At 37.6% G+C, this 27,786-nt stretch overlaps 1 protein-coding gene across 1 annotated transcript; it reads left to right on the top strand.

Moving 5' to 3' along the window:
* Positions 1-27,786, top strand: mrc1b (mannose receptor, C type 1b). The gene is made up of 31 exons (XM_072440814.1): positions 1-165; positions 1,123-1,479; positions 2,782-2,952; positions 3,630-3,785; positions 5,836-5,946; positions 6,940-7,077; positions 8,335-8,511; positions 9,167-9,321; positions 10,094-10,207; positions 10,304-10,419; positions 10,501-10,649; positions 11,123-11,322; positions 12,660-12,775; positions 12,862-12,934; positions 13,036-13,189; positions 13,914-13,952; positions 14,432-14,595; positions 15,906-15,967; positions 16,039-16,139; positions 16,211-16,353; positions 16,429-16,534; positions 17,134-17,261; positions 17,715-17,759; positions 17,840-17,939; positions 19,687-19,919; positions 20,640-20,805; positions 21,296-21,460; positions 23,564-23,680; positions 26,108-26,263; positions 26,364-26,390; positions 26,903-27,786. Exons 1-31 carry the CDS (start codon positions 81-83, stop codon positions 27,169-27,171), a joined length of 4,293 nt encoding a protein of 1,430 aa, XP_072296915.1. The 5' UTR covers positions 1-80; the 3' UTR covers positions 27,172-27,786.

Below are 27,786 nucleotides of genomic sequence, written 5' to 3' on the forward strand. Positions count from 1 at the left end.
CATTTTAAGCGTGTGCCTCTGAGATGATCGGCCTCATAAGTCTTCTGCCTGCAATGCACTGACCACGTGCACTGACCACCATGGGGCTTATCCAGAGAGCGCGGGACCTGTGGATAACTCTGGCTGCTCTAACGGTTTTAATCCCATCCGCTGAGTGCACAAACGGTACAGTATGCTCCGATAACATTTGTTTTCTTCTCTTTTGTATGGGATAGTCTGCACGGTCCCAGCTACATAGACCATTTATATCATCTTTTCTACAGGTTCATGCATTTGGATTGGTTCTAGGCCTCGAAATATTGTCTCCAGCCATAGAATGTTCTATCTTTATAATAGAATATCAATCATCAGTACATTTTTCCCTCAGTTATAGCATTTTCTATCACATTCACATACAGAGCAAACTATACATCACCATGATTTTTTTTAATTATTATTCAGTTGTGCTACTCTGTCAAGGGCTGTATGTTAGAAAAACTGGGAAATGTATAGAAAAAAGTATAATATCAAAAGTGTTGTCTTGGAGATATGCAACATTTGAATATTGAGCAAATTGTCTCTAATAAGAACGGTTAAAAGGCTGCAAAAAAGCTGTCTAAGAATACAACATATAACAAACTTACCATAAAAGCTTTAAAATAAATAGAATAATGTGATATTCCTGCACTTTTTATCATGTTTTATGCAATACTTCAACCCTAAACACATTTCTGATGGACTGCAATAGCATGGTCTGAATATAGTCATTGAGCTCATCATCATCGCCCATCCCTAAATGTAAATATTCCTCTTATTGGTTGATATAGTTATACTGTGTGTGTGTTTATTTTAGATACACATTTTTAATCAGGTTTCTAAATGGCCAGTAATAATCAAGAACGATAACAAGAATTGGCTTTGCTGATTCATTGATATTTTTCTACACATTTACTTAAGTCTGTTTATTTGAACTTAAATCCATAGACTCTAAGGTGGCAATGTATTTTTGTTATCTTCTTAATGGCATAAACACACCTCGTTTTATCAACCCAGCTCATTATAGCTGTCTGTCAATGAACTAATCAACCATAAAAAACCTTTGATATTCAAATAAAGTTTTGGTTTTCTATTGTTCTCTTGAAGATTCTCCATTCACACTTACCAACAAAGCCACCGGTTTCTGTCTGGTCAAAAAGTCCGCGAGGTGCTTGGAGGTGCGCTGGACGTCAGGGGACCGGCTCTTCGTGGTTGCCACCAAGAAGTGCCTCGGGGTCCAGGGCAAGAGCGCGGGCAGCGAGGTCAACTTCTACGACTGCGACGATCGGAGCGAGCTGCAGAAGTGGGAGTGCCACAACAACACGCTGCTGGCTCTGAAAGGCCAGCGGCTGTATGTGGAGGTGCAGGCGGACGAAAGCGTGGCCCTATCCCGCAACGTGGGGCCCAACAACCACTTCACCATCGTCGGGACCAGCAGTGGAGCCTGCACCAGGACTGAAAGAGGTACAGAGGAGGACTGCAACCATTAATCGGGATAATTAGGACTAATCTGGACCATACAGATGTTGAAACACATGCACAAAGATGTATTATGAACATGAAAAGAGGAATTATCAAAACGAGGTGGAAAAAACTGTCTGATTTTTAGCAATAACATACTTTATTTTTTCATATTGACTGTCTTGAAGCCTTCAGATAACTTATTTTACCTTTATCCGGTTAAAAAAATAGAATTGTTTCACTAGTCGACTAATCAAAAATATTATTTACTCACTAGTCGTGTGATGAAATAATTGTTAGTTACACCCATAGTATGAAGTAAAAGATGCTGCACGGAGGAAATGTGTTTGATCGCATAGTAATATGCTTTTTGGCTATGCACTCCCTTTGTTTAAATGCAAACAAACGGTGCTTGCACCAATTTACTTGTCATACTGTGTCAATATACATCTTTGAACAAGATCAAAATAAGGCTTAATGTGGAAAATTGTGACACATTTCATTCAAATGCACAAGAATAAGCATAAGAGGGGTAAATTTAGTTTCTTGCAATATTCTTGAATTAGCAAGTATTGCATTTTTATATTTTTGCAACATACTTTGCAGGCTTAATGTCTTAATAAAATCTAAATAGATAAATACATATAAAATCTGTCTTTTTTGTTTCTCTCCCAACGCCCTCAAATGTCTTACCTGTCACTTTGTTTATAATATCAAACAATAAAATTATACCTAATTTTAATTTGTACATGGTTTGTATATAGAAAAATAATTGAGTGAATAAAAACTGGAAATTAAACACTAGAGTTGAAAGTGTTTGAAGATCATACCTCCATATCAGAGCACACATTACAACTACATTATTCAGTATAACAAGTGCATTTTCCAGCTTGCAATTCCTATATTTAATCAATAAATATCATTTGCAATATTATTAAAATATTTGTTTCTTTAAGATCCATGTACCTAATCTAGGGTTGCCAAACTAATCAATAACCAAATACTAATCAATACCAAAACTACTATCAAAACTAGATTATTTTATGAGCATAGTATCAATAGTGACTTAAAACAATTGAAAAGGACAAAATTGGGCCTTCAATGATTTTTTTTTAAATTTGAACTGGTTTAAAATAACATGGTAATATGCCAGAAAAGACAATTAATCTGTGTATTCCAAATAACATTCTATTGTCTAAGAGTGTTTTTTTTTAAATCATCATTGTGGTGTTAAAGTTGAGCATCAAGCTGTTTTTAGAAATGTGACTGCACTTGGACCTTAGACTCTTTGTTTCCCTGCTCCAGTGCTGTACACCATCGGGGGGAATGCATTTGGGAAACCCTGCATGTTCCCCTTCCAGTACAAAGACCGCTGGTTTGGAGACTGCACCGCGTACGACCAGCCCACCAAGAGGCCGTGGTGTGCCATCAGGACCAGACATGAACGCGAACAGTGGGGATTCTGTCCAACCACGTGTGAGTTTAAGCTTCACATCATTCAATTCTAGTGGTGGAAAGTGCTAAAGTACATGTTTAGTTATCTGTACTTGACTTAGCTACATTTTAGGTTCCACCCCACAAGTCTGAAGGTTCACACGTCCGAAGGTTCAGGTCCGGACTAGTGAACTTGTGGGCAGCCACCACATTTTACAGTGGATACTTTTACTTCACTACATTTGAGAGAGGGTTTTTTAAGTTACAGTTTTGGCTTTAAAAGTTATATAGTTGAGAAAATGACAAAACATTCAGGATTCAAGACTACACTTTCTTAATACACTTGCCAATACATGTCGATTTATTTATAAAGTCGATTTAAAGTTTACACACTCATAATATTAAAGTTAAACTGATGCTGAAGTGTTGTTGATCTTCAGGGAGGTGAAAATTGGCGCTCTCTTCTGTTTATTTAGAGAAGTGACGCTTACAGTATTTCAGAGGATTCACTCTTTAATAGTTGCGTGAAATTCTTTACACAATACTTTACAGTTTACACAATACTTTATACATGTGTTGATGTAAAAGTATGTACTTCAATACATTTACTGAAGCAGATTTTTATATGTGATTAGTTTTACTATTATTCTGGTATCACAATTTAGTACTTATTATGTCACTATAACTCTGGCTTATTGTTCTGTGATGTTTTGCTGTAGCTAATGAGCACTGGGCCAGGAACATAGCATCAGGAGCGTATTACCAGATAAACTTGGAGTCTGCGTTGACCTGGGCCCAAGCTCAAACCAGCTGCGCACAACAAAGTGCGTCTCTGCTCAGCATCAGGGACCCCAACGAGCAGGCGTTTGTGTCAGGTAAGGCCCCTGCCGGACAGTCATGTACAAGTGTTTACATTTTTACAATTTCACTGTCTGGCCTACACTGCACTACACTAATATACAATTCAGGCGTGGCAATTTATACATTTTTAAACGAGTTTGAGATTCAGTGTCGTGGCTAATCGTCGAAGGGTCTTTTTAATCGTTCAAATTTTGGAGGAAGAAATAGTGCTATTTTTGTGTTAAATGACAATGATTAAAAGTCTATCTTGTGAATGTTCAAGAAATTAATATTGAAAGTCATGTTTATTGTAAGATAACATTAAATAAAAAAATCGAGAATCATATTTTTGCCATTTATAGCACATTTGAGCCACAATCACTTTAAAAAGCAGTTGTTGTTGTTGTTGTTGTTGTTGATAATTAATTAATGTATATTTTTTTGTGTTGTTGGTCCCTTTAAAAATAACTTATATACTGTATATAATGCCGTTTGCACATTCAAAACAAAACTATTCTACCATGAGAGATTTGGTCCAGGCCCATGAGTTTAAAGATATAATGAATGTATGATATGGCTTTTATATCTAATAAGAAAGAACTGAATTGAGACAACTGAAAAGCGCTATATAAATAAAAGTTATTATTATTATTATTATTATTATTATTATTAACATAAAAACAACAAAACCTTCACATCTCGTCTTCTTGTTCTTCTGTTTCCTGAAAAAGTAAATCAACAGATCTGATTGTGTAATCCAGACAGTTGAGGAACTAAAGACTCCGCTTCTCCATTGTTAAAATCTGTTTTGGAGCAATACAACCGGTACATTTACGGCGGTTCAACCACTAAAGATGAACTAATTCTGTTAGTGCTAAGCAGTTCCAGACAAATTCCAGACAAAGCAGCTTTGTTTGGAATGTTACACAATTAGGGTTTAACCCCGACTAACACGCATGTATTCAATTACAGGCGCACAATACCCAGTTATTAAATTCTTATAAGGTCACCTCTCCACAGATCTGACCTGCTTGAAATACTATGTTTAATGCCATACTGTGAAACATTCTGAACAAAGCAAAGAAATCTACTAAAATGCACCTTTTTAAATAATTACCACATGTGAAAATTCCTACTGAGAGAACTATTGTGCGAGTATTGTTGTGGCTAGTTCACATGCACACTAAAATCTGATCATTATCTGATTTCATGATTTACATGAGAGTACTCTGATGTGAGTAAGCAAAGGGACCATGAGCAGGAATAAATCACATGTTTTGTTGTTTACATGTAATTTTAATTATCCTATAACTCAAAAACTGCGATACAGTGTATACATCGATAAAAGTAGCGATGTGACAAGGGCGCCGCCATCTTGGGTTTTGGTTGGGTTTAGATCAGACACCAGGTGGCTCACGGAAGTCTCCAATATGGTTGGACCAAATAAGCATGGAGACAATCCAGTGCAATTTAAGAATGTAATGTGTGTTTTTTGGCAAAACTAACTAACAGGAATAAAATGTTTGTCCTCTACCACGCTCTTTTAATGAGGTTTTCGCCATATTGGAATCCCGTTTTAAGTTTTCTTGACCCCAACAAGTACGCTCGTTTTGATTGGTCTAAGCGAATATTCAAATGAGCCTGGCTGTAAGTGCTGTTTTTATTGGCTAATTGGGAAAACGTAGCCTCCAGATGACTGAAAATAGAGCCAATATCGTTCTAAAAAGAGCCATATTTTAGCTAAAGAAGGGTAAGGAAAGCCAATTGTCGGTGGCAAATGGAGGAGAGATATATTTCCGTGACAGAACTATCAGATATCACCGGCACATAGTCGGCAGAAAATACCGAATAATGAGGACATTTCAAATTATTCCACCATTTTACTCTTTAAAGATATTGGAAAACGGTTTTCACCATTTAATTCGGCTTCTTTCGAGCTTTCATTTGAGCCTTAGACATTGAGAGTAGGGCAAGGTTGACATTTTCACGTCAAGTGTGGTTTGCGTGTTGAATGTCGGAGAAAAGCAGGTGTAAAACTGTTATTTTACCTATTTTCTTTCCTCTCCTTCATCTCCTTCCACGCAGTTCTTCTCGGCTCCAAAAGGGCCAAAGTCTGGGTCGGTCTGGTCCAGAATCCTGAACACGGGTGGCAGTGGACGGACGGACAACCCTTCAGATACCTCCGGTGGTCCGCGGGTGAGACACGGTTCAGCGTTTGAACAACCACGACTAAACCAAAGTTTATCAGGGTTTTGTTGGTAGATTTGTGGTGTATTGCACTGAAACTGCCAAACCTCTGCTTTTCGATGACCAATACTTGCTAAATACACTTACCAATGCGTGTGGGTTTATTTACAATGTCAATTTAAAGTTTGTACACTCATAATATTGAAGTTAAACCGATGCAAGTACTGTTGATCTGGAGGGAGTTGAAAAACAGCGCCCTCTGCTGTCCATTTAGAGAAGTGACGCTTATTTAGTATTTTCTAATCAAATTTTCTTACTGCATTACTTACTAAATTGCATTTTTACATTACTTTTTTTTAAATTACGTATGAGTCATTCACGTGTTTTATTGTACAAACCTTTGACTGACGCTGCTTGATCTATTATTATTAATACATTTCAGTTATTTAGGCTACATCATTTAAAGCATTCTAGGGCTGCAATTAATGAGCATTGTGCTAATCCATTGGTGTAGTGATTATTCCTTCGATCAATTGGTTAGTTGAAGGGAAGCTGTTTCAGAATCCTGGTCAAGGACATTTATGGACTAAAGTGTTTTAATCAAATGCACTAAAATTACACATTTTACACATACTTTTTGTGGAATTACAGCTCAATTTTAGTCATAAAACACCCTTTCTCAGCTCATGGCATGTGTTGGATCCCATGTATTGACAAGTTTACAATAGTTGCCATTAATCGATTGACTTGTTCCAGCCGCACAACAAGAAATACCCCCCCCCCCAAAAAAAAAAAATAGGCAGATTTTTTAGAACTGAAAAATCCTTATTTATTTTTTACTTTACTTTTCTTATTTTTTTACTTTTTACTTACATTTTTATTTGTTCTTAATTATCTTCAGAAATAGATTGACCTTGTAAAATAAAATGACCAACTCTGTTCCATTGTTATTTTAGTGCCTTTGTGCAAGATACTGAGCTGTTTTTACTGTGTCTTCTTCAGGACATCCAAAGCCAAACCCTGGACACAACTGTGCGGTTTTGGACACTTCTGAAGAACAAAAGTGGGAGAGCATGACGTGCGAGAAACAGCTGGGTTACATCTGCTATAAGAACGGAGCGCCACCTCCAACATTCGATGGTAAACGATTACTGCGAGGCAATGTGTTGTTGTTGTTGTTATTTTGTGCAAGTCCTGGATTAGTCCTGGTTTAGACTTGGTTCAGTCTCGGGCTCAATTTCATTTCTGTAAAATTATATAAAATCAGGAGGATGTGGAAGTGAAAGTAGTAGTAGCGTAATATTATTACACTGTTAGTAGTAGTTAGTCAGTAGTAGTAGCAGCAGACATTTAAACTAACTATAAATAAATAAATAAATAAATAAATAAATAAATAAATATATATATATATATATATATATATATATAGATAGATAGATAGATAGATAGATAGATAGATAGATAGATAGATATATATATATATATATATATATATGTATGTATGTATGTATGTATGTATGTATGTATGTATGTATGTATGTATGTATGTATGTATGTATGTATGTATGTATGTATGTATGTATGTATGTATGTATGTATGTATGTATGTATGTATGTATGTATGTATGTATATATGTATATATATATATATATATATATATATATATATATATATATATATATATATATATATATATATATATATATATATATATATATATATATATATATATATATATATATATATATATATATATATATATATATATATATATATATAGAATCTGGTTGTATTATTTGACGTAGTTGTAAGCCTAGTAGTAGTTACCGGTATAATTATTTTTTATTTTATCTGAGTCAGGTGGTCTCCCCCTCAGGCATTTGGCACCAAATCAATAACATTATTACTTTATTACAAATATATATGTTTGAAAAGGATTGGAAGTCAAGGGATGAACAAATAATAAAAGTCACGTGAACACGGAGCAGAGTGGTATAGATACCGTATTTTCCAGACTATAAGTCACATAAGAGTATAAAATGCGGTTGCAAGTGTGAAAATAACAAATCACATATAAGTCGCTCCGGAGTATAAGTATATAAGTATAAATATAAGTATAAGTCACAACCCGGAAAAAAAATGAAAAGGCGCGACTTATAGTCTGGAAAATTTACTGGCAACTGAAAAGAGCTTTTTTTCCACCACAAAACACAGTAATTTGAACAAAAATGTATATAATGGTGTCATGTAACTGTGACGATCATGTTTTTTCCGGACCGTTGTTATCTGATATTCTTGTTTAGGCCAGTAGCAATGGCAGTAGTAGTGGTAGTACCAGTAAAAGCACTGGTGGATGCAGTTGCAGTATTAGTTGTGACTTTGTCTATACTCCACAGTTGAGCAGGGGTTTTGTGCGAGTCCCTGGATTCCCTACAGCGGCCACTGCTTCCACCTTCACCGCGAGCCCAAAACCTGGTCCGACGCTGTGAAAGAGTGTCGTAAAGAGACCGGAGACCTGCTGAGCATTCGACACGTGGAGGACCAAAGCTTTGTCCTCTCCCAGCTCGGATACGGTGAGCGGGGCACAGTATACCAGTCCAACACATAGAAGTATTCACGCTTGATTGAGTGTATGACTTTACATGTAAACTGTGAGCACGTCATGTCACAGTACAAATAATAACATTACGTAACATTAACTACTGTTACATGGGCTAAAGAAATACAATTTTACGTGTCCAAAAACTAAGGGCTAAGACGTTTTTCAATTATTATATCAATTAATAACTAATAAGTTGAATTTTAGATGTGAAACATAAGGCAGTGAACCTGTGACTAGATCATATTTTAAATTAGTAATATCCCAATTAAAATTCACAGATGTTGCACACCTGGATATTTATTATTAGTAAGTGATGAGGCATCCAAATATATAAACTCTACAGGTCAATAAAATGTACATGAATTTTTGTAAAAGAGTTTTTTATTTTCTACCAAGCTTTAACACATAAATTACATTACACTTCAACAATTACTGCTGAGCAATCTCATTATTAGGCCATGTTACACTGTTAGCACTTGAGTCTTTTTAATAACTTTACTCACTTTTTTAAGGAATCCATGAAAAGTGTCATAAAAATGTAAAAAAGAGGACTATGAACAGGATAGATAGAACATTAAAATCACGTACAAATATAACTTACTGTATGTATAAATGTGATTGTGCAGCTGCGACGGACGAGCTGTGGATCGGCCTGAACGACCGGAGGACCGAGGGCTTTTTTGAGTGGGTCGACCAGAGCGCGGTGACCTTCAGCAGCTGGACGTACGGAGAACCTTCTGTGTTCGAAGACTCAGAAGACTGCGCCCTCATGACCGGAGAGGTGCAGGCTCCGGACACTCACTGCTTTAAGATACGGGCCCCACAAAATATATTTACACGTTAAACTCCACCTGTTCATAGCACATTTAAAACAACTCCAGTTGACCAAAGTGCGTGATAAAGAATGTACCATATTTTCTGGAAGTCGCACCGGAGCATAAGGCGCAGAAGAAAAAACATATATAAGTTGCTGGAGTATGAAATGCGGTTGCAAGTGTGAAAATATCAAATAATGTCACATATAAGTCGCTCCGGAGTATAAGTATATAAGTATAAATATAAGTATAAGTCGCAACCCGGCCATAACTATGAAAAAAGGTGCGACTTATAGTCCGGAAAACACTGTATTTGGTGGCTTCCGCCTCGATATTTGACCTATTTTGGCAGCACTATTTTGTGAACAGTTGTTTACATTGTGCAGTTGTTTAATGACCGTTATTTAACCAGGAAAGTAAAGTATTATATTGTACATACACTTATTGGATAAAATTCGTTCACAGGGATTTTAGTGGTAATTTATGTTATTTTTAAACTTATTGATACTTGGAAAATGTAATGTATACATTTTGTTTTCAATTTAAACATTGATACAGCAACAAAAACCTCTCTTACGGCTGGAAATGAGCTCTTTACTTAACAACAAAAAGAACATCAAAAACAGTTGGACACAAATGTTCTATACAGTTCATACAGAACAGTATCAACACAGTTTTTTGGTGTAATCTTTGCATATTTAATCATATAAACATGGCCTTTTTTTCCTTCTCGATCAGAATGGAAACTGGGCGGATCGTAGCTGTGAAGAAAAGCACGGTTTTATTTGTTCGAAACAGAGCAGCACCGAGCAAACGGGGGAAGAGATCAATTTGGACGTGGGCTGCAAACCTGTGAGTAACCGAGTCCTGCAGCTTTAGAAAAGATGTCTCTGTTTGTTTTTTTAATGTTTTTTTAATGTTTTTTAATGCTTTTAAACTGTGGCTCAGGGCTGGAAGAGGCACGGCTCGTACTGTTACTTTGTGGGAACAGCCACCAAAACGTTCGACGAGGCCACCGAGGACTGCAAGGGGTCCGGCTCTTACCTGGCGGACGTGTCGAACGGGTGAGAGAGCACGTCACACCTTCGAGTGCGGCCGTGTCCCGCTTGCAGACGTGCGTTCACGTCCGTCTGTTCGCTTTACAGGGTGGACAACGCGTTCCTCGTGAGTTTGGTGGGAATGCGGCCCGAGAAGTACTTCTGGATCGGCCTCTCCAACACGGGCGACGTCGATCGCTTCGTCTGGCGGAACACCGAGCAAGTTCAATTCACTCACTGGAACAGGAACATGCCAGGTACGACACAAAAACACACACTAAAATAAAACTAAAAGGGAAATTGAATACTTAAGATACAAAATATCAGGTTTTGCCACTTTTTTTTCCCCCACTGTTTTGGAAGGGAAAACAAAATTTAAAATGATGTATAAACCACCTGTATAAACGTGTATAAATGTATAAACCACCAATGTCTGTGGTGTCGCCACCACAGACATTGTTGATTCATTTCTCCCTGTGGCCCTCAGAGTCAACTGTTGTTGTGATTTTGGGCCTTACAAAAATAAATTGATTTGATTTGATTTGATAAACCCAATACATTTCTCGTCATATTCAAAAGATCAAGCCTAAAAAGACAAAATGAGCTCTAAAGTGAGACCGTCTTAAAACAATCACAGTAACGTTGGCTTTTTTCTATAGTTTGTGATCCATTCTATGTGAAAATTGACTAACTTAAAGAATGAAACACTTAATTCTAATGTTTTGACCAGGATACCAGCAGGGGTGTGTAGCGATGACCACAGGAGTTATGGCTGGACTCTGGGACCTGTTGCCCTGCACCAACAAAGAGAAATACATCTGTAAACATCTGGCAGAGGGCGCTATAGTCACCCAGCCGTCGCCCACTCTGCCCCCGCCCAAATGCCCCGATGGCTGGGTTAAGATCTCGTCCAGAAACTACTGCGCTAAGGTTTGATCTACAGCTATTGTTTATATTGTCTTTTTTTGCTTTATTCATAGTGTTGATATGACAGTGTTGAAAAATCGATTCACCTAAATATCACAATACTCTGGTCGATACTCCGATATTGGTATTTTAATGACGTTGTTCATATTAATGAGGTTGCATTGTGCCAAGACAGTAGAGGGCAGCACTGAACCTCTATGCACCCATTCTGTCAAGTGTTAAAAAAAATGGCCACTTTAAATTATTGTAGTTGTAGGAAGTGACTGAAGTGGTTTATTCCTTGTGGAAACTGGATTTGCCCTGTGTTACTAAAGTATCAATACTTTCACAAATGATTTTAATATTTTCACTGAGAATCATTCAGTATCGATACCAGAAAGTGTCTATAGTAATAGTGTTTTATTTTATGACTTATAACTGCCAAAGTCAAAGACAAAATCACAATAAATTGTTACTGTCATCAATATCCGGATGTTTTGTGACATGTGAATCGTGATTATTGTTTCATCAGATTAGAGGTTTTCTGCCATTGATGTAAGTTCACACTATACAAGTTGTGGTACCAATTTATTACAACTACACGTTAATTAACCTTAATAAAACAAGACTGAATTCATAATGAACAAATGGTTTATTAAGAATGTTCCAGGCTGAGGAGTTATTGTTGGGGTATTAATTATGTAGTTACTAAGCCTGAATCCTTCTTAATAAACTATTAGTTTGTCATAAATTAAATCTTTTGATGCCTTATTAGGGCTAATTTAAGTGTAGTTATTGTAAAGCTTTATACAAGTTTCTTATATCACTGGCAAATAATTAATCTTAAAATAACAAAGTATTCAAACCAGTCAAATAATCTAGTTTCTAGACATTTTAACGCTTTATCTAAAGGCTTTCACATGAACATAAATAGCATAAATAAATTACATGAATCATACATTTTGATGTATATTTGACAGAAACATTGGCGGCCAGGCAGTGGTGTGTTTAAAGGTTTATATGTATCAAAGTTGTGTTCACATTTGTCATTATATGGTCCTAAATTAAGCCCATGTTAGTCCTGATGTGGTCCTGTTCTAGTCCTTATTTAGTCCTGATTCTGTCCAGGTTTAGTTTTGGGGTTTTGATTTAGTCCTGATTTAGTCCTGTTTTGATGTGGTGAATGTGCAAGTGTGAAAGAGCCCATATGTAGCCAAATGAAACCAAAACATGCAGCAAAATTAACTGTAGTTCCGTAGAAACCAATGCATTTATTATTCGGCATATTCCTTGCTATTCTTGTGTTTTAACGTAGCTATAATGTCTTGTTACTGATGCTTACTTTTGCGTCTGTCTTATAGTTTTTCACAGGGCCCAGAGCGTTTGAAAAGACCTGGTTTGAGGCCCGAGAGTACTGCAGAGACATCGGAGGAGACCTGCTCAGCTTTCACAGCGTTGACGAGCTGCGGATCGCCCGGTAACTATTGAGAGCATATCACAGTTTGCTTCTTTAGTTCATTCACAAATCACGTATTCAACTGAGACTGCGTTGTGTTTCCAAAGTCACGGAAAAGCTTGGATCGGTCTCCATGTCCCTGACGCGAACAGCGGATACGTCTGGAGCGACGGGAGCCCGGTTCGTTCGTCAGATCGTTTAAATACATAGAAACAAGTCAAATAATTGAATTTTGAATAATTAAACCGTGATTAAAATGATTGTTTCCGTTGTGTGCGTAGGTGAACTTCCTGCACTGGGAGGAGGGAGAGCCAAACAACTTTAATAACGTTGAGTCGTGCGTGGAGTATAAGGTTTACCACTGGGACGAGAGGGGCTCCTGGAACGACGCTCACTGTGACAGCTACAACGACTGGTTCTGTCAGATCCGCACAGGTACACGACAACGGGGACGTAACAATGTCGAAGTCGCACTGTGCTTCTGGAAACTCATTTTAGCAGGACAAATCTTGGACACATTTTGACCTTTCTCGAATAGTTTTAGAAGGGTCTTGATTTGCCATAATAATAATAATAATAATTGTATCTTGGACAGTGTTGGGATTTTGGTTAGCGAATACTGAATGCCTACAATTAAATGTATTTTGAAATATCCTCTATTCCATGGTCCGTTCAGAACACTGTATTCTGAATAGTTGCATTATATTTTAGAGTGAAAGACAGAAACAGCAAACTCTTTTTGTCTTACTAATAATGTGCCGGAAAGTAACTGTGTTTTGGATAATGTCAATTAAAAGAATAACTGGACCAGAATACAGTTACTCACATTGACCATTGCGAATATGTATTTTGATACGTGCATTACTTCACGACACTGATCTAGAATTTATACCGCGCTATCAAGCCTCTCAAATAGATTTTTTGTGTTAAAATTGCATTAGGCCAACATCGCACACAGCTATGAAAAGATTATGTAGATGGTTAAGCCCTGTGTATTGCAGTTTTTAGGAACAAATATAAAAATGTCAATAGTTTATTATGATGATGAGGGGGATAAGCATTTATCAATCTATATTTATCAATGTTCCTCATGACACACAGGACTGTTTTACACTGTAGCCAACATCTTCTCTGACCAAATGTGTTCCTTTTCTTTTAGGCGTCACTCCAAAACCACCTCGAAATAATACCGTGTCAGGTAAGAACACGTTTATTTTTACCTAAAGGTTTACTCAAGTTTCAAGGAGCGGGTTTATAGATGTCGTGAAGGAGGACATGGAGGTTATAAAGATAAAAATATATGTTTTATACTGTTAACTTCACCTTTACCTGCAACATTGAAAACTGGGGGACTTTATTTTCAAGCAGTAAAAAGAGGAAATCGGTATCCTCTTTTCGGTATCTAACTCATTCTTATAAAGTGAAGGGAAACATATTCCAGCAACATATCAGGCTCTGTATTACGGGTTTGAGAGTGATAAAATTAGATTCAGACAGGGATTTTTACAGCATGACCTACTGAAGTAATTAGGTACTGCAACTTTGATTCAAGATAAATGTATTCAAGCCCAGTTCTGTACATTATATCTTCAGTACAATAACAAATATCAGTGCATACATGTGTTTAAGTAAAAGTGAATGCGCTTTTGAAATACTGAGCGGCACGTTCTGTCTCAGAGTTTAACAAGACGGCCGACGGTTGGCTGGAGTGGAGAGGGAATCAGTATTACATAAACAGCGCAACGATGGCCATGGAGGAGGCGAGTAACTTCTGTAAGCAGAGGCACGGAGAGCTGGTCACGATCACCAGCCGAGCCGAGAACGTCTTCATATGGAAACAGGTGAGAAAGAACTCGACTAAGGCAAACGTCACCGATAGACATAAGAACGAGGGGTATTTGAGGTGATTAATAAGGCTAAACCTTTTCTATATCTGTGTGTTTGTTTGTTTGTTTTTTGCGCTTGCGTTTCAGTAATATTCCAGTATATTTTGAATTTTTTTATATCAATTGGTGGTACCGTATTTTCCGGACTACAAGTCGCACCGGAGTATAAGTCGCACCAGCCAGAAAATGCATAACTGAGAAGAAAAAAACATATATATATATATATATATATATATATATATATATATATATATATATATATATATATATATATATATATATATATATATATATATATATATATATATATATATATATATATATATATATATATATATATATATATATATATATAAGTGTGAAAATAACAAATAATATCAGTCGCTCTGGAGTATTTAAGTATATGTCTCACCCCAGCCAAAACTATGAAAAAAGGTTTGACTTATAGTCCGGAAAATACGGTAATTCTATTCATGGGTTTCAGTCAGGTGATTTATTTTGTAAATAGACTTTACATACACCTTCAAAACGCTTTACACCAAGAAACCGCTCGCCCGTTCACGCACCGATGACGTTTGTGTTGGGAGCGGGATTTGAACCGCCGACCTTCAGATCAGAAGAGGAACACCCTGGCAACAATTCAAATTATAGAATATTTTGTTTTGAATCGTCACTGCTTTTTATCCTTACTCTCAATGCCATGGTTAAATGGCTCCTCTCAATTCACTTTCACCAGACTCATCCGCTCACCGCAGCGCACAGCATGTCTTCTAACTTTGAAATGTTACTGTCTGATTTTGAGCTGCTAATGCAACTTGATTTATAACGTGCTTTAAAAACAACCACCAAAGTGACACAAGAATAACATGAACACAATAAAAAAAACAATCAGTAAATGAAAAATGGAACCAACTGGAAACTTTGTGTTATTTTTGTTAGCATATTCAAATTTCAGCAGTGGAGGGTTGTAACATTAACACATACAACTCATAAATTATCCTAGCTAACTATTTGAGTGTTTCATTCTGCTCTTTATTTATTACAGCTCCTGATTTTTTTGCAGGGACTTGATTAGTTTTATTACATTTTCCATATAGTATCTGTTATAACTGTAAAAAGTGAAATACCTGTGCCAATGTATTTTAAATGAGTTCCAAAGCTTGAATAATGCATCATATTTTAAGTTATTTAAATGGGTAAAGGTTGAGACTGATATTGTCATGTCATTGACCTGAATAAAGTACAAACTAATTTTTTTTCAACAGATTTCCAGAAGCTACGGACGTTATTTTATTGGGCTTTCGGTCGATTATGACGGCTCATTTTGGTAATTTAAATTTTCTATGTAAACATAAGGAATTTTGTCTTTAAATTCACATCGTATTTGACCGTTTGCAGGTGGAAGGATAACACCCCTGTGGAGTTTCTGAGCTGGGATGACAAACAACCAAATGAAAATGCTATCGACGAAAGGTGTGTCGTTATGACTTATTTCATGGGTAAGTGATGAGCACCTTTTGTCATTTTAAACTGATATCAAATACACTGTGTAAACAAGATATACTTCAAGGTTTCTGGAGTAACTGCAACTGTGGAGCGGAGTTAAAATCCATTTGCAAACGAAGCTCGTCCGCTCCAGTCAACACAACTGTTGCTCCGACAATGGCTCCGGCCGGAGGCTGTCCACCCACATGGACACAGTTCAACTCAAAGGTCAGGAATTAGTGTCAAGTTAAGTATAAAGAATGTAACAAATGACGAGTGACAATGAGTAACTCTTGTGTGCAGTGTTACAGCATCATAAATAACAAGAAATCCACTTGGGAAGATGCGAGAAGACATTGCATGTCTATAGAAGGGAACCTGGCCTCGATCCCGTCAAGAAATATTCAAGGTGTGACAAGAGTATAAACCCTTTATAATGCTGTCATCAAGATGTTCAAAATGCTGTAATTGAGACGACTGGAGGCAAAATGAAGTGAACCACAATGTACCACAATTTCAATGTTTAGCTGACACCCCATCAAAATTAGAACAGTGTTATGTCGTTATAACATAAAATAAGTAACAATTTTGCAAAAGGATAAACAAAATAAGACTGTGTTTAAGCATCACAAAAAGCATAATTTGTGGTACAGTGTGTATCTGTAAATGTGGAGTCATCATTTTTGCACAGTATTTGTCCAGTAAAACCTGAAGTCAATGAAAAATGTTAAGTGTCTGACCTAATCTCCTGATCTAATCTAGTAAATAAACACATCATGTAAAACACAACTGTTAATGTCCACAAACTGGGCTGATTTTTCAGACTTTCTGATATTCTGAGGTTAATCGCAGTTTTTCTATTGAAATTAACATTACATTCCTCTTCGCACAATTATAAATAATTATATTCATCACATGATTAATCTACTGCCTTACAATATGTGTCAATAATAAACAAACAATAGTGTGACATAACTCTGGAGATCTAATGTTTATCTTTTTGTACAGTTTTCCTAACCACCAGAATGACTGAAGCCACATCCACTGACCTTTGGATCGGTTTGAACAGCATAAAACAAGATGAGTTTTACTGGACCGATGGAAAGTCAAGGAAATACACCAACTGGGGCTACCCGGTACGGCCCCGTGCACACTTGTCTTGATTTGGTCCTAGTTGTGAATCAGAATGTGGCGCATGAACAAAATCGACACAAACAATAGAACAATGCAACACTTTTCACTGTCAAGGGACAATTTTCTTTTTTTTTTTTTTTTTACAATTTTCAAATAGATACTTCAACTATGACATCACTCCACGTAAACGGAAATGTAAACTGATTGAGTTTGTGTGCATTCGAAACTATTCTGATACTAAAATGCGATGAATGTATTTACTGGTAGTGGTGCACCAACTCGAGTTTTTTTGTTTTGAAATTAGGACAGTGCATATTAATCAACGTGGCAGCAGTAAGTTTAGCATGAATATACAAACAAAGATGGCGGAGTTTGTCAATTCATCTGTTGAATTTACAACTTTCGATCCCAGTCAGTGTAGAAAATAACCCATAGTAATAAATATGTCTTTTCAGAAAAATAAACGCAGACCCGGAAGCTTCTATCAGAGATGGAATGAGGTAGATGTTTTTCTCCATTGATTCATGGCATCGTTCGCTTTGAGCCGCACTCATCTTACACTGTGTGTCTGGGTGAACAGGAGGACTGCGTCGCTCTGAGCAGCAACCCGATGTCCTTTGGCAAATGGGTGATGAAGTCCTGCAACGACACCAATGGATATATCTGTCTTCGAGGGCTTGGTGAGTGAAGAGACGTGCACAAAGATAAATACTCCAAAAGAAATGGCAATGCAGCAATATGCTTTATTTTATTTGTAAATATGGGTTTCAGCTTCCTGTTTTACGCAACAGTTTCAGCACAATTTTCCATTCAAAGGATTATAAAATGTAGTTGGGTGGCTGCCCACAAGTCTGAAGGTTCACTAGTCCGAAGGTTCACTAGTCCGAAGGTCAGGGGTTAGGGTTGGGTTAGGACTAAGGTTACGGTTCAGACTTGTGAACCTTCGGACTTGTGGGGTGGTGGTAATTTCTATGGCAATGGTCCTAAACCTAATGGGAGTGTCTGCAGAGCCGCAGCGCGCGGCCGAAAAAGCCATGTTATTTTTGTGTCGGCCGCGCGCCTCGACTCCTGAAACTGCGCCGCTATTTGACCGCGTTTTAACGCCATTTTAGACCGCGCCAGGTTAAGGTTAAGGTCAGGGTTAGCCATGAGGCAATAACGAGCTATAAGGGAAATGCCGCGGTACCTGAAACTGCGTGGCCATTTGACCGTGCCGCGGCTCTCCAGCCTCGGCCAAACCTAATACATTTGATATGTTTCGAGACAAACTGTGTAACTGTACAGACATATTTTACATTGTTAAATGAAATAATGAATAGTGGAAATATGGCTGGTCAAGTGGTTAAATATTTACCACAGGATAGCTCCTGTTTGAAAAATAAAAGTGGTTGAATAGAATCCCTCTGTGATGTCATCAGTATGGGACGTGCCAGAGACAGTTTACTCTTAAATGACAAACTTTTCTGACAGTTTAACGATCAAACAAACAAATTAGAGGCGTTATCCTGCTCTCGTTGTGTGTATCCAACACAATTATAGCAGTAGCCAAACCCCTTTTGAAATAAACAGTGTCAGAGTCAGGATGTAGCGTCCATAGCTCCGGTTTAATGTCGTTTCCAAAACAGAGTATAAAGACAGTGATGTCAAAGGCATGAACAATATGATAGATGGCTGTGGATAAGCTGTGTTAGGTTACATGTGCTTGCTACGAGCAAAATCAAAATGGCCAACTTTCGGTGTAAACTTCCGGTCTCAAACTGAGCCTTCAAAATAAAAGACGGAGAAAAGCGCTAAAACCAATCTTTAGCAAAACAATTACACAGAACAGGGCAAAACAGGTGTTATGTGGTATTATTGTTTGTTAAACCATAACTACTGTGTAATATATATAGATTTTGGCTCTTGTTTACAGTATTGTAACAGTTGTGGAATTACCTCAACTTATGTCCAATTTGTTGCCCATGTCCAACCAGGAAGCAGAATTATAAACTTTACAAAAATGGTCAAACTGGGGACAAATAAGCATAATGTAGTAAAATCTCAAATACAATTGTGTTCACTACGTTTTAGTGAAATGTGTAGTCCAACCTGTCGTATAGACATATAGACTATAGATATTCCAAAATCAGAACAAACAAAAAAGTGAAATATGACATTTTATGAATTAAACACAGGCAACAATCACGAAAACACAGTTTACAAAGTGCTGCACAGACACAAAACATAAAAGAACAACAAACGGTATAATAAATGCTCAATTTGATCTCACTCTTCCTAAAACAATAAAACCATAAAACAGCAATAAATAAGTCAAAATAATAAAAACACAGGGCCACATAATTTATATGGTGTTAAAAGCAAAAAGGGAACTTAAAGACGAGACTTAAAACACTTGTTGTTTAACCATAATTATTTTTTCTTTTATAGTTAAAAAACACCCGTCGCAGCCCTACACGATCCTCCCAGACACTTATATAAGTTTGGCAAACGACAGCATCAAATTGATTACCCAAAACCGGACCTGGGACGACGCCAGAGCCAACTGTGAGAAGCAACAGGCGAATCTGGCCAGTCTGCGCAACGAGTGGACCCAGTCCTTTGTGGAGCTGATGGCCATGACAGTCAAAGCTCCTCTGTGGATCGGACTCAACAAAAAACAGGTACATTAGACCTCATCTCAATCAAATTAGAATTGTCTAGTTATATTATACTACACATCCTTATCATTAACAGACTTAGAGTTGTGTTTTGTTTCATTCTAGACTAAGGTGTCCAAAGTCATTTAAAAAGTCTGAATTATACATAATAACCAGTATAACTTTTTTTTTTAAACACTTATTCCTAGAGTTGTTGTTTGTGTAGAAACAGTAATAGTGGCAGTAAATGTGGTGACAATGAAGTATGTTCATGTCATTACTGTGAATTTATTAGGATAGGTACAATATAAACAGGTACAAAGTATTAGGATGACTCTGGATAGAAAAAGATTCGTGCAACAAGATTTCCAAAGGCTCATTTAAGCATTTCTTTCTACCGTACATTCCGGACTATAGGTCGCATCGGAGTATAAGTCGCACCTGTAAAAATTGATAGAGAAGAATAATAGAAAAGAAAAAAACATAAATAAGTTGCACTGGAGTATGACATAAGGTTGCAAGTGTGAAAATAACAAATAATATCTCATATAAGTCACTCCGTAGTATAAGTATAAATATATATGTATAAATAAAAGTATAAGTCGCACCCCAGTCAAAACTATGAAAAAAGGTGCAACTTATAGTCCGGAAAATACGGTAATTTTTTCTAACATTTCTAACATGTTCTGGTCCGTATATTCAGTGTAGTACTGCATATTTTACAATGTTTTCCCTTTCTTGTAGACAAACGGCTTTTACAGATACATTGATGGCTGGTACATGAAGTTTGCGACTTGGGCGGAGGGCGAGCCTCAGCAGGACAAACCCTGTGTTTACATGGACGTGGATGGAAAGTGGAAGACTGCTTTCTGCAACACAACCATGAAGAGTGTGTGTCTACAGACCACAGGTAGAGTCCAGCAGAAAAAACTATATATGTGCTTGAGCATCAATATTATCAGACAGACAAAATACATGTACACATTATGGTATTTTCAGAACACACACTTCCTTCTTATCTCCTGTCATTTGATTGTTCACGTGTGTGCAGTTATGTGTACCGTATTGTCCGGACTATAAGTCGCACCGGGGTATAAGTCGCACCAGCCAAAAAATGCATAATAGAGAAGAAGAAAACATATATAAGTCGCACTGGAGTATGAAATGCGGTTGCAAGTGTGAAAATAACAAATAATATCACATATAACTCGCTCCGGAGTATAAGTATATAAGTATAAATATAAGTATAAGTCGCACCCCGGCCAAAACTATGGTGCGACTTATAGTCCGGAAAATACGGTATGTTCCTCTTGTTTGTAAATGAGAACATGTAGATTCCTTTCATTGCATTTACAAATACCTCTGCAGTAAACATTTAGATTTAATCCTGTTATTTCCAGATGTGGCTCCGACCCATTCCTCAGAATACCCGGGTGTTTGTCCTGAGGAGACAGAGGTGGATTACAGACAGAGTCACTCCTGGATCCCATACAAAGGCCACTGTTACCTGTTTGTGTCTGCGGAGGTAGAGTGGGCCGACGCCGCAAGCAACTGCGCCAGACAAGGTGAGAACAACAACAACTTATAGTCCAATACAGTATATTTCAATTATATTCATCGTTTGATGCATCATTCCAGGTTTGGTCTAGTCAAATTCAAGACCTTTTAAAGGCTTTTTTCTGTGCTGCCTAAAGTGCATATGGCAGGTTCTCGTCTTTTTCTAATTATTACTTAATTTGGTGGGATTGAACCTGTGCTAAATATTTATTATAGTTTTACATCGGTCAAGTTGAAGTCTGTGAAGAAAAGGGACAGTTTACACTAGGGCTGTGTTCAAAATATTGATACGGCAATATATCGTCACGGACTCCGTATCGATACTGAGTTTTTAGATTTTTGTGGCCTTTAGGCTTTAAACGAAGTGAAATAGTACTTTTGATCTGCTGTTTGTGCTGCGCTCCTCTCGGCCGATTTGAGGAGAAGGAGCTGTGGACCTGATCAGAAGCTGATCTGTGCAGAAGATGCTGCTGCAGCATGTTCAGACCATGCTAATTGTTTGGCAAGAAACATGCAATACTTTACTAGAATGTGTTCCTTATATTTCTATTTGGATCAGTTGGTTGGATGTATGAAGTTATTAGAGTATAATGGATTTATAATTAAGTGTTTTGTGGAAAAACATGAAATTTCATAAATTTTCTTATTCAGAGTAAAAACATTACCCATTTGGTACATTTTTAAGACCCTTTTTAAAAAATGTATCGGGATACGTATCGTATCGTGAGGGTCTTGGCAATACCCAGCCCTAGTTTACACGCAACTGGCACCTTTATCTGACAATTTAATGTTAGATAGTTAGTTGTGAAATCTATTGTGTCTTGTCTTGCCGGGTAACAGTTGTGGAAATACTAGGTCACATCTGCTGCTCATGTCCAGCCAGAAAGCAACATGATAAACTTAATCAATTTAGATTTATCAAACTGATAAAAAGAAATGTACACCATTTCTTAGATCTTAAACATAATCATGTTCTCATTGTTGTCATGTTTGTTTTAATGAAATATATAGTCCAACCTGTCTTATGCATTTTAGGCTGCATAAAAAAAGTCTTTAAAAGGTCTCAAATTTCACTTTAACAAACCTGGAGCGATGCAGCATATGATAAATATAAATTAAAGATAATTTATTGTAAAATGTAATGCTGCTATCATAAGAAAAATAAAACAAAACACTTTTTTTTGTTTTTTGTTGCTATTCTCCTTATTCCAGAAGTCCGACTGAGCGCCGCCATCTGACATAATCCTTCTTCCGGTTGTATTAGTTAAAGCTGCAACTTAGAGAGGGAATAAATTCTACACACACAGCCGTTTTCGGGTCGCACAGGAAATGGGCGCATTGATGACTTGTTGGTCACGTGAACATTGGACATTTTACACAAATCTATCTAATTTATAGCATATTTTATCTGCAAGACCTTTCCCTCGTTCTCCATTTAAACCAAAGCGTAAGTGCGATTACAGCGAAAGTGCCAATACATGGGAAAAATAGGGAAAAGTGGGCGGGGCAGAATAAGATCACTAACATTGAAATTATGTGTATTCTGACAAATGTATAAATGTAAATTACTACAAAAACTACAAGCATTTAAAGGCGCAATGGGCGATTTTTCGGCGATTTGAGAACGCAGGCGGAAGTGCACATGCGCACTCCCCCGTGTGGACTGATACAACACACGTGCGTTTGTTTATTAGCGCAACGGAGCGCATCGCATCTCTCGTCTCCCGTAGATTTCTGTCCACTTCTGCGTCAGCTCGAACTGTCTTTCTCCGTCTTTATTTTGCCCCGTACACTGAGGGAACTATATTATGATAGATCCATGCGCTTAGGCACGCGGAAACGTGGGGACGAACCGCATAGGTGCGTTTTATGATTGATACTTGGCAGGACTAATGATTTATCCACGCCACGAGGAAATATGATAAAAAAATTTGCTGAAAAAAATCGTCCATTCCACCTTTAAGACTAGATTTCAAATTACTTACTTTTCTGTTGAATTTAATGCTTTTAAGTCAATTTAAATTTGTTTCAACTTATCACTATCAAATGTAATATAGTGCAGATCATGTGTTATTCATCATCATTTATGGCCACATATTTCCGTGCTGCAGGTGGGACGCTGGCGAGTATTGAAGATCCGGCTGAGCAGGAATTTATCGAAACAAATGTGAAAGTGTTTAAGGACGCGCACAGCTCCTTCTGGGTCGGCCTCTTCAAAAGTCACAAAGGTACAAGATATTTATTAGATATTTACATTGACTTTCCATAGAGTTTGAAATGAAAATCGGGTTGTAATTTGCTGTTTTCATTTTGACAACAATTTTTGTATTCATTTTTGTGTATTTCTCAAACTGTGGTACATGTGCCATCGGGGCTAACTCAGTTTTTACCCTCTGCAGTTTCTATCCAAAACCCTGACGTACATGTTTGTTTTGTTTCATTTTGATGTAGTTACTGGTCTGTCTTCGTCAACTTTTTATCTCGACATAGTGCATGTTTTCTTCTGTGTAAACTCCAGTTCAAGATTATCTGATTACTAAATTAGTTGACAATTATATAAATAACTGATTTGTTAATCTGGTTTTTCAATCCTGTGTACATTGTAGAAAAAGCTTCAGTTGTAGTCATCTGGACTCAGTTAGAAAAAAAAAATTGACGTTTCGACTCTCATCCAAGAGTCATTGTCAATAATTGAATTTTGGTCGAGAACTCCAATATTTGTACTATTCTGTAGTAAGTCCAGCCCATTGGGCGGAGCCTTCCTGAAGTGGAAAGAGTTTCAACAGAAACTCACCCCGCTTGTATCTACTGAGCCTATTCAGACTTTTAATGGGCTATTAGTCTCCCCTTTGTCTTTGTGAGACCCTGGCTCACCCACCCTGAGTACATGATTAGCATCTAAATGTCCTGGTCCTGGTCCTCTACCTTTCCAGGGGTTCAGTATACCATTATAGATACCAGGAAGATTGAATCTTAACCCTCCATTTCTGTTTAAAGAAGGTCTTTCTTTTTTAACAAAAATAGCTTCCTTAACTCCTCTTTCAAACCATCTTTTCTCCCTGCTTAAAACCTTCACATCACCGTCTTCAAACGAGTGATTAGAGGCTTCAAGATGGAGATGCACGGCGCTCTGAGGTCCTGAACTTGTGTTTCTTCTGTGCTGATAAAGCCTCTTGTGCAGAGGCTGTTTCGTCTCACCTATGTAACGTTCTTTACAACTTTCTTCACTGCATTGGATCGAATAAACTACATTGCTCTGTTTTTGAGTCGGCAACTTGTCCTTAGGATGAACCAGTTTTTGTCTTAAAGTGTTACGAGTGTAAACTGGCAGCAGGGAGAAAAGATGGTTTGAAAGAGGCGTTAAGGAAGCTATTTTTGTTAAAAAAGAAAGACCTTCTTTAAACAGAAATGGAGGGTTAAGATTCAATCTTCCTGGTATCTATAATGGTATACTGAACCCCTGGAGAGGTAGAGGACCAGGACCAGGACATTTAGATGCTAATCAGGTACTCAGGGTGGGTGAGCCAGGGTCTCACAAAGACAAAGGGGAGACTAATAGCCTATTAAGATTCTGAATAGGCTAGCTCGGTAGATACAAGGGGGAGTTTCTGTTGAAACAAACAACTCTTTCTACTTCAGGAAGGCTCCTCCCAATGGGCGGGTCTTACCACAGACCCTTACAACACAGAGCTCAAGGTGTGCCCACCAGCTCAGAGGGCAAGAAGAAAGAGGAAAAACATGTCCGAAATGCCCTCTCAGCCTGTGGTTACCCCGCTTGGGCTCTCAACAGAGTGAAGAGAACCAAGAAGCAGGACAAAAGGGAAACTGAACAGAGAAGGAAGGGTGTCTCTATCCCTTATGTGTCTGGCCTGTCGGAAAAACTGCAGAGAATTTTTAGACAACACGAAGTCCCTGTTTATTTTAAACCAGGAAACACTTTAAGACAAAAACTGGTTCACCCTAAGGACAAGTTGCCGACTCAAAAACAGAGCAATGTAGTTTATTCGATCCAATGCAGTGAAGAAAGTTGTAAAGAACGTTACATAGGTGAGACGAAACAGCCTCTACACAAGAGGCTTTATCAGCACAGAAGAAATACTAGTTCAGGACCTCAGAGCGCCGTGCATCTCCATCTTGAAGCCTCTAATCACTCGTTTGAAGACGGTGAGGTGAAGGTTTTAAGCAGGGAGAAAAGATGGTTTGAAAGAGGAGTCAAGGAAGCTATTTTTGTTAAAAAAGAAAGACCTTCTTTAAACAGAAATGGAGGGCTTAGATTTCATCTTCCTGTTATTTATAATGGGATTCTGAACCCCTGGAAAGGTAAAGGACATTCAGATGCTAATCAGGTACTCAGGGTGGTTGAGCCAGGGTCTCACAAAGACAAAGAGGTTTCTAATAGCCCATTAAGATTCTGAATAGGCTAGCTCGGTAGATACAAGGGGGAGTTTCTGTTGAAACAAACAACTCTTTCTACTTCAGGAAGGCTCCTCCCAATGGGCGGGTCTTACCACAGAACAGTATTAATATCGGAGTTCTCGACCTAAATTCTGTTATTGACAATGACTCTTGGATGAGAGTCGAAACGTCTATTTTTTCAAACTGAGTCCAGATGACTACAACTGAAGCTTTTTCTACAATGACTGGTGTTGTCTCAGGGACGTGGCAGTGGTTGGACAAGAAAGTGATGGATTACACAAACTGGGCTGATGATCAGCCGCGCTCTGACTACGGAGAGATTCAGTCGGCCGATGGAAAGTGGAACACAGGAAGGAGATGGCACGACCGAGCCTTCATCTGCAAGGCCGCTAAAGGTACAGTGACTAAACTGTTCAATCAAGGCAGATAAATGATGAATACGTCGATGGCTGTAGAACGTTGTACTAAAAATGTCATTGTTTCTTCTCTTTTCAGTAATACCCAGTGTTGATGGCAAAGCAGGTGCGTTATTTATTTTGTATTCAACTTTTGACTTTTTCAATGATTTTCTTTTGTCTTGTATCACGTTGAATATTTGGTATATGTTATTATATCTGCCGCCTTAATGTTGATTGTACAAAAGGCCACTAGAGGGCACAAGGACTCAGCTGGAACTCCGAAGGGTGAAGCAACTCCTTTCAGGCTAAGGGACATATTACTGTAATAATCATGATCTAAACTGACAAAATAGGATCACATTTACATTTTCCTCCTTTTTTGTTATTATTATTAGTATTTTTTCATTCATTCATTCATTTATTTTATTTTTTTATTATTTTAATGTTATTTTATTGTATTTTATTGTATTTATTTTAGCTGAGAGTTAAAAGCTAGTGAGTTATAAAAAGGTGGGAGATGCATTTTTTTTGTCATATGGACCAGCTCTAATTTGAGATATTTGTTTGTGTCCATACATCCCTATCTCCAACACGGTCTATTGAAGTTTAATTCTTGCCTTTTTTCCCTGTGCACAGAACCACTGGGCCCTCAGGAGTCCAAGAGTCGGACCCACCGCACCTTGGCCGTCGTCCTGGTGATCCTGGTCGTCTCTGGTTTAGTCGCGGCCGCCATTTTCTACTACAAGAGGTCTCCAAACTCCTTACCCACGTTTGTAAACCCGCTGTACACCGAGCGCTCGCAGCCGGACGTGGTCGACACCAAAACCCTCATAGAGAAAGGGGAGACTGAAGAGGAAACTGAAAACAGTGCAGAAAATAACACAGAACCAATTATAAATCTGTGATGAAAAGATGTTCTTGCAAAGGTATTATTAGTAGATTATCATATGATGTAGTTACCTTGATATAATTGTTAAATGTAAATTTAATAAACTAATTTATGAAAAGATTGACGTTGAGGTTAGGGTTAGACACTGAAGCTTAACTTGAAGAATATAAAACAAATATATTTACTTTCCCCCCTCTGAAAGAATTATTTTTGTCAATTGCAAAATATTACTAAATCGCATTTTTAATTAGATTATTAAGAAAATATTAGATTTATTGTTTTTCTGCATATTTGATTGAATTAACTGTATTTACAATTTTTACAGTAACATGTAGGATAAGAGAATTAAAAGAATTGTTAATATAGTTAAATCTTTAATGTAAATACATTTCTCTGTAATGCTGCAGTGCCTATACTCAGGGCCGGCCCTTCCACTAGGCCGTATAGGCGGGTGCCTGGGGCGGCACTGCGGGGGGGGGCGCCCCCCTCTGGATAAAAAAAAAAAAAAAAAAACGCCAGGGGAGTAGCACGCCTAGGGCACCAAATGTGCTGGGGCCGGCCCTGCCTATACTTGAATTATGCTGTGCTAATTTGTCTTGTTTGATACATATTAAAGCATATTTTTATTAAA

The sequence above is a fragment of the Eucyclogobius newberryi genome, unplaced genomic scaffold, assembly GCF_026437365.1.
Source record: "Eucyclogobius newberryi isolate DKJ021-1_F unplaced genomic scaffold, fEucNew1.0.hap1 SCAF_12, whole genome shotgun sequence".
In the NCBI taxonomy this organism is placed as follows: Eukaryota; Metazoa; Chordata; class Actinopteri; order Gobiiformes; family Gobiidae; genus Eucyclogobius; species Eucyclogobius newberryi.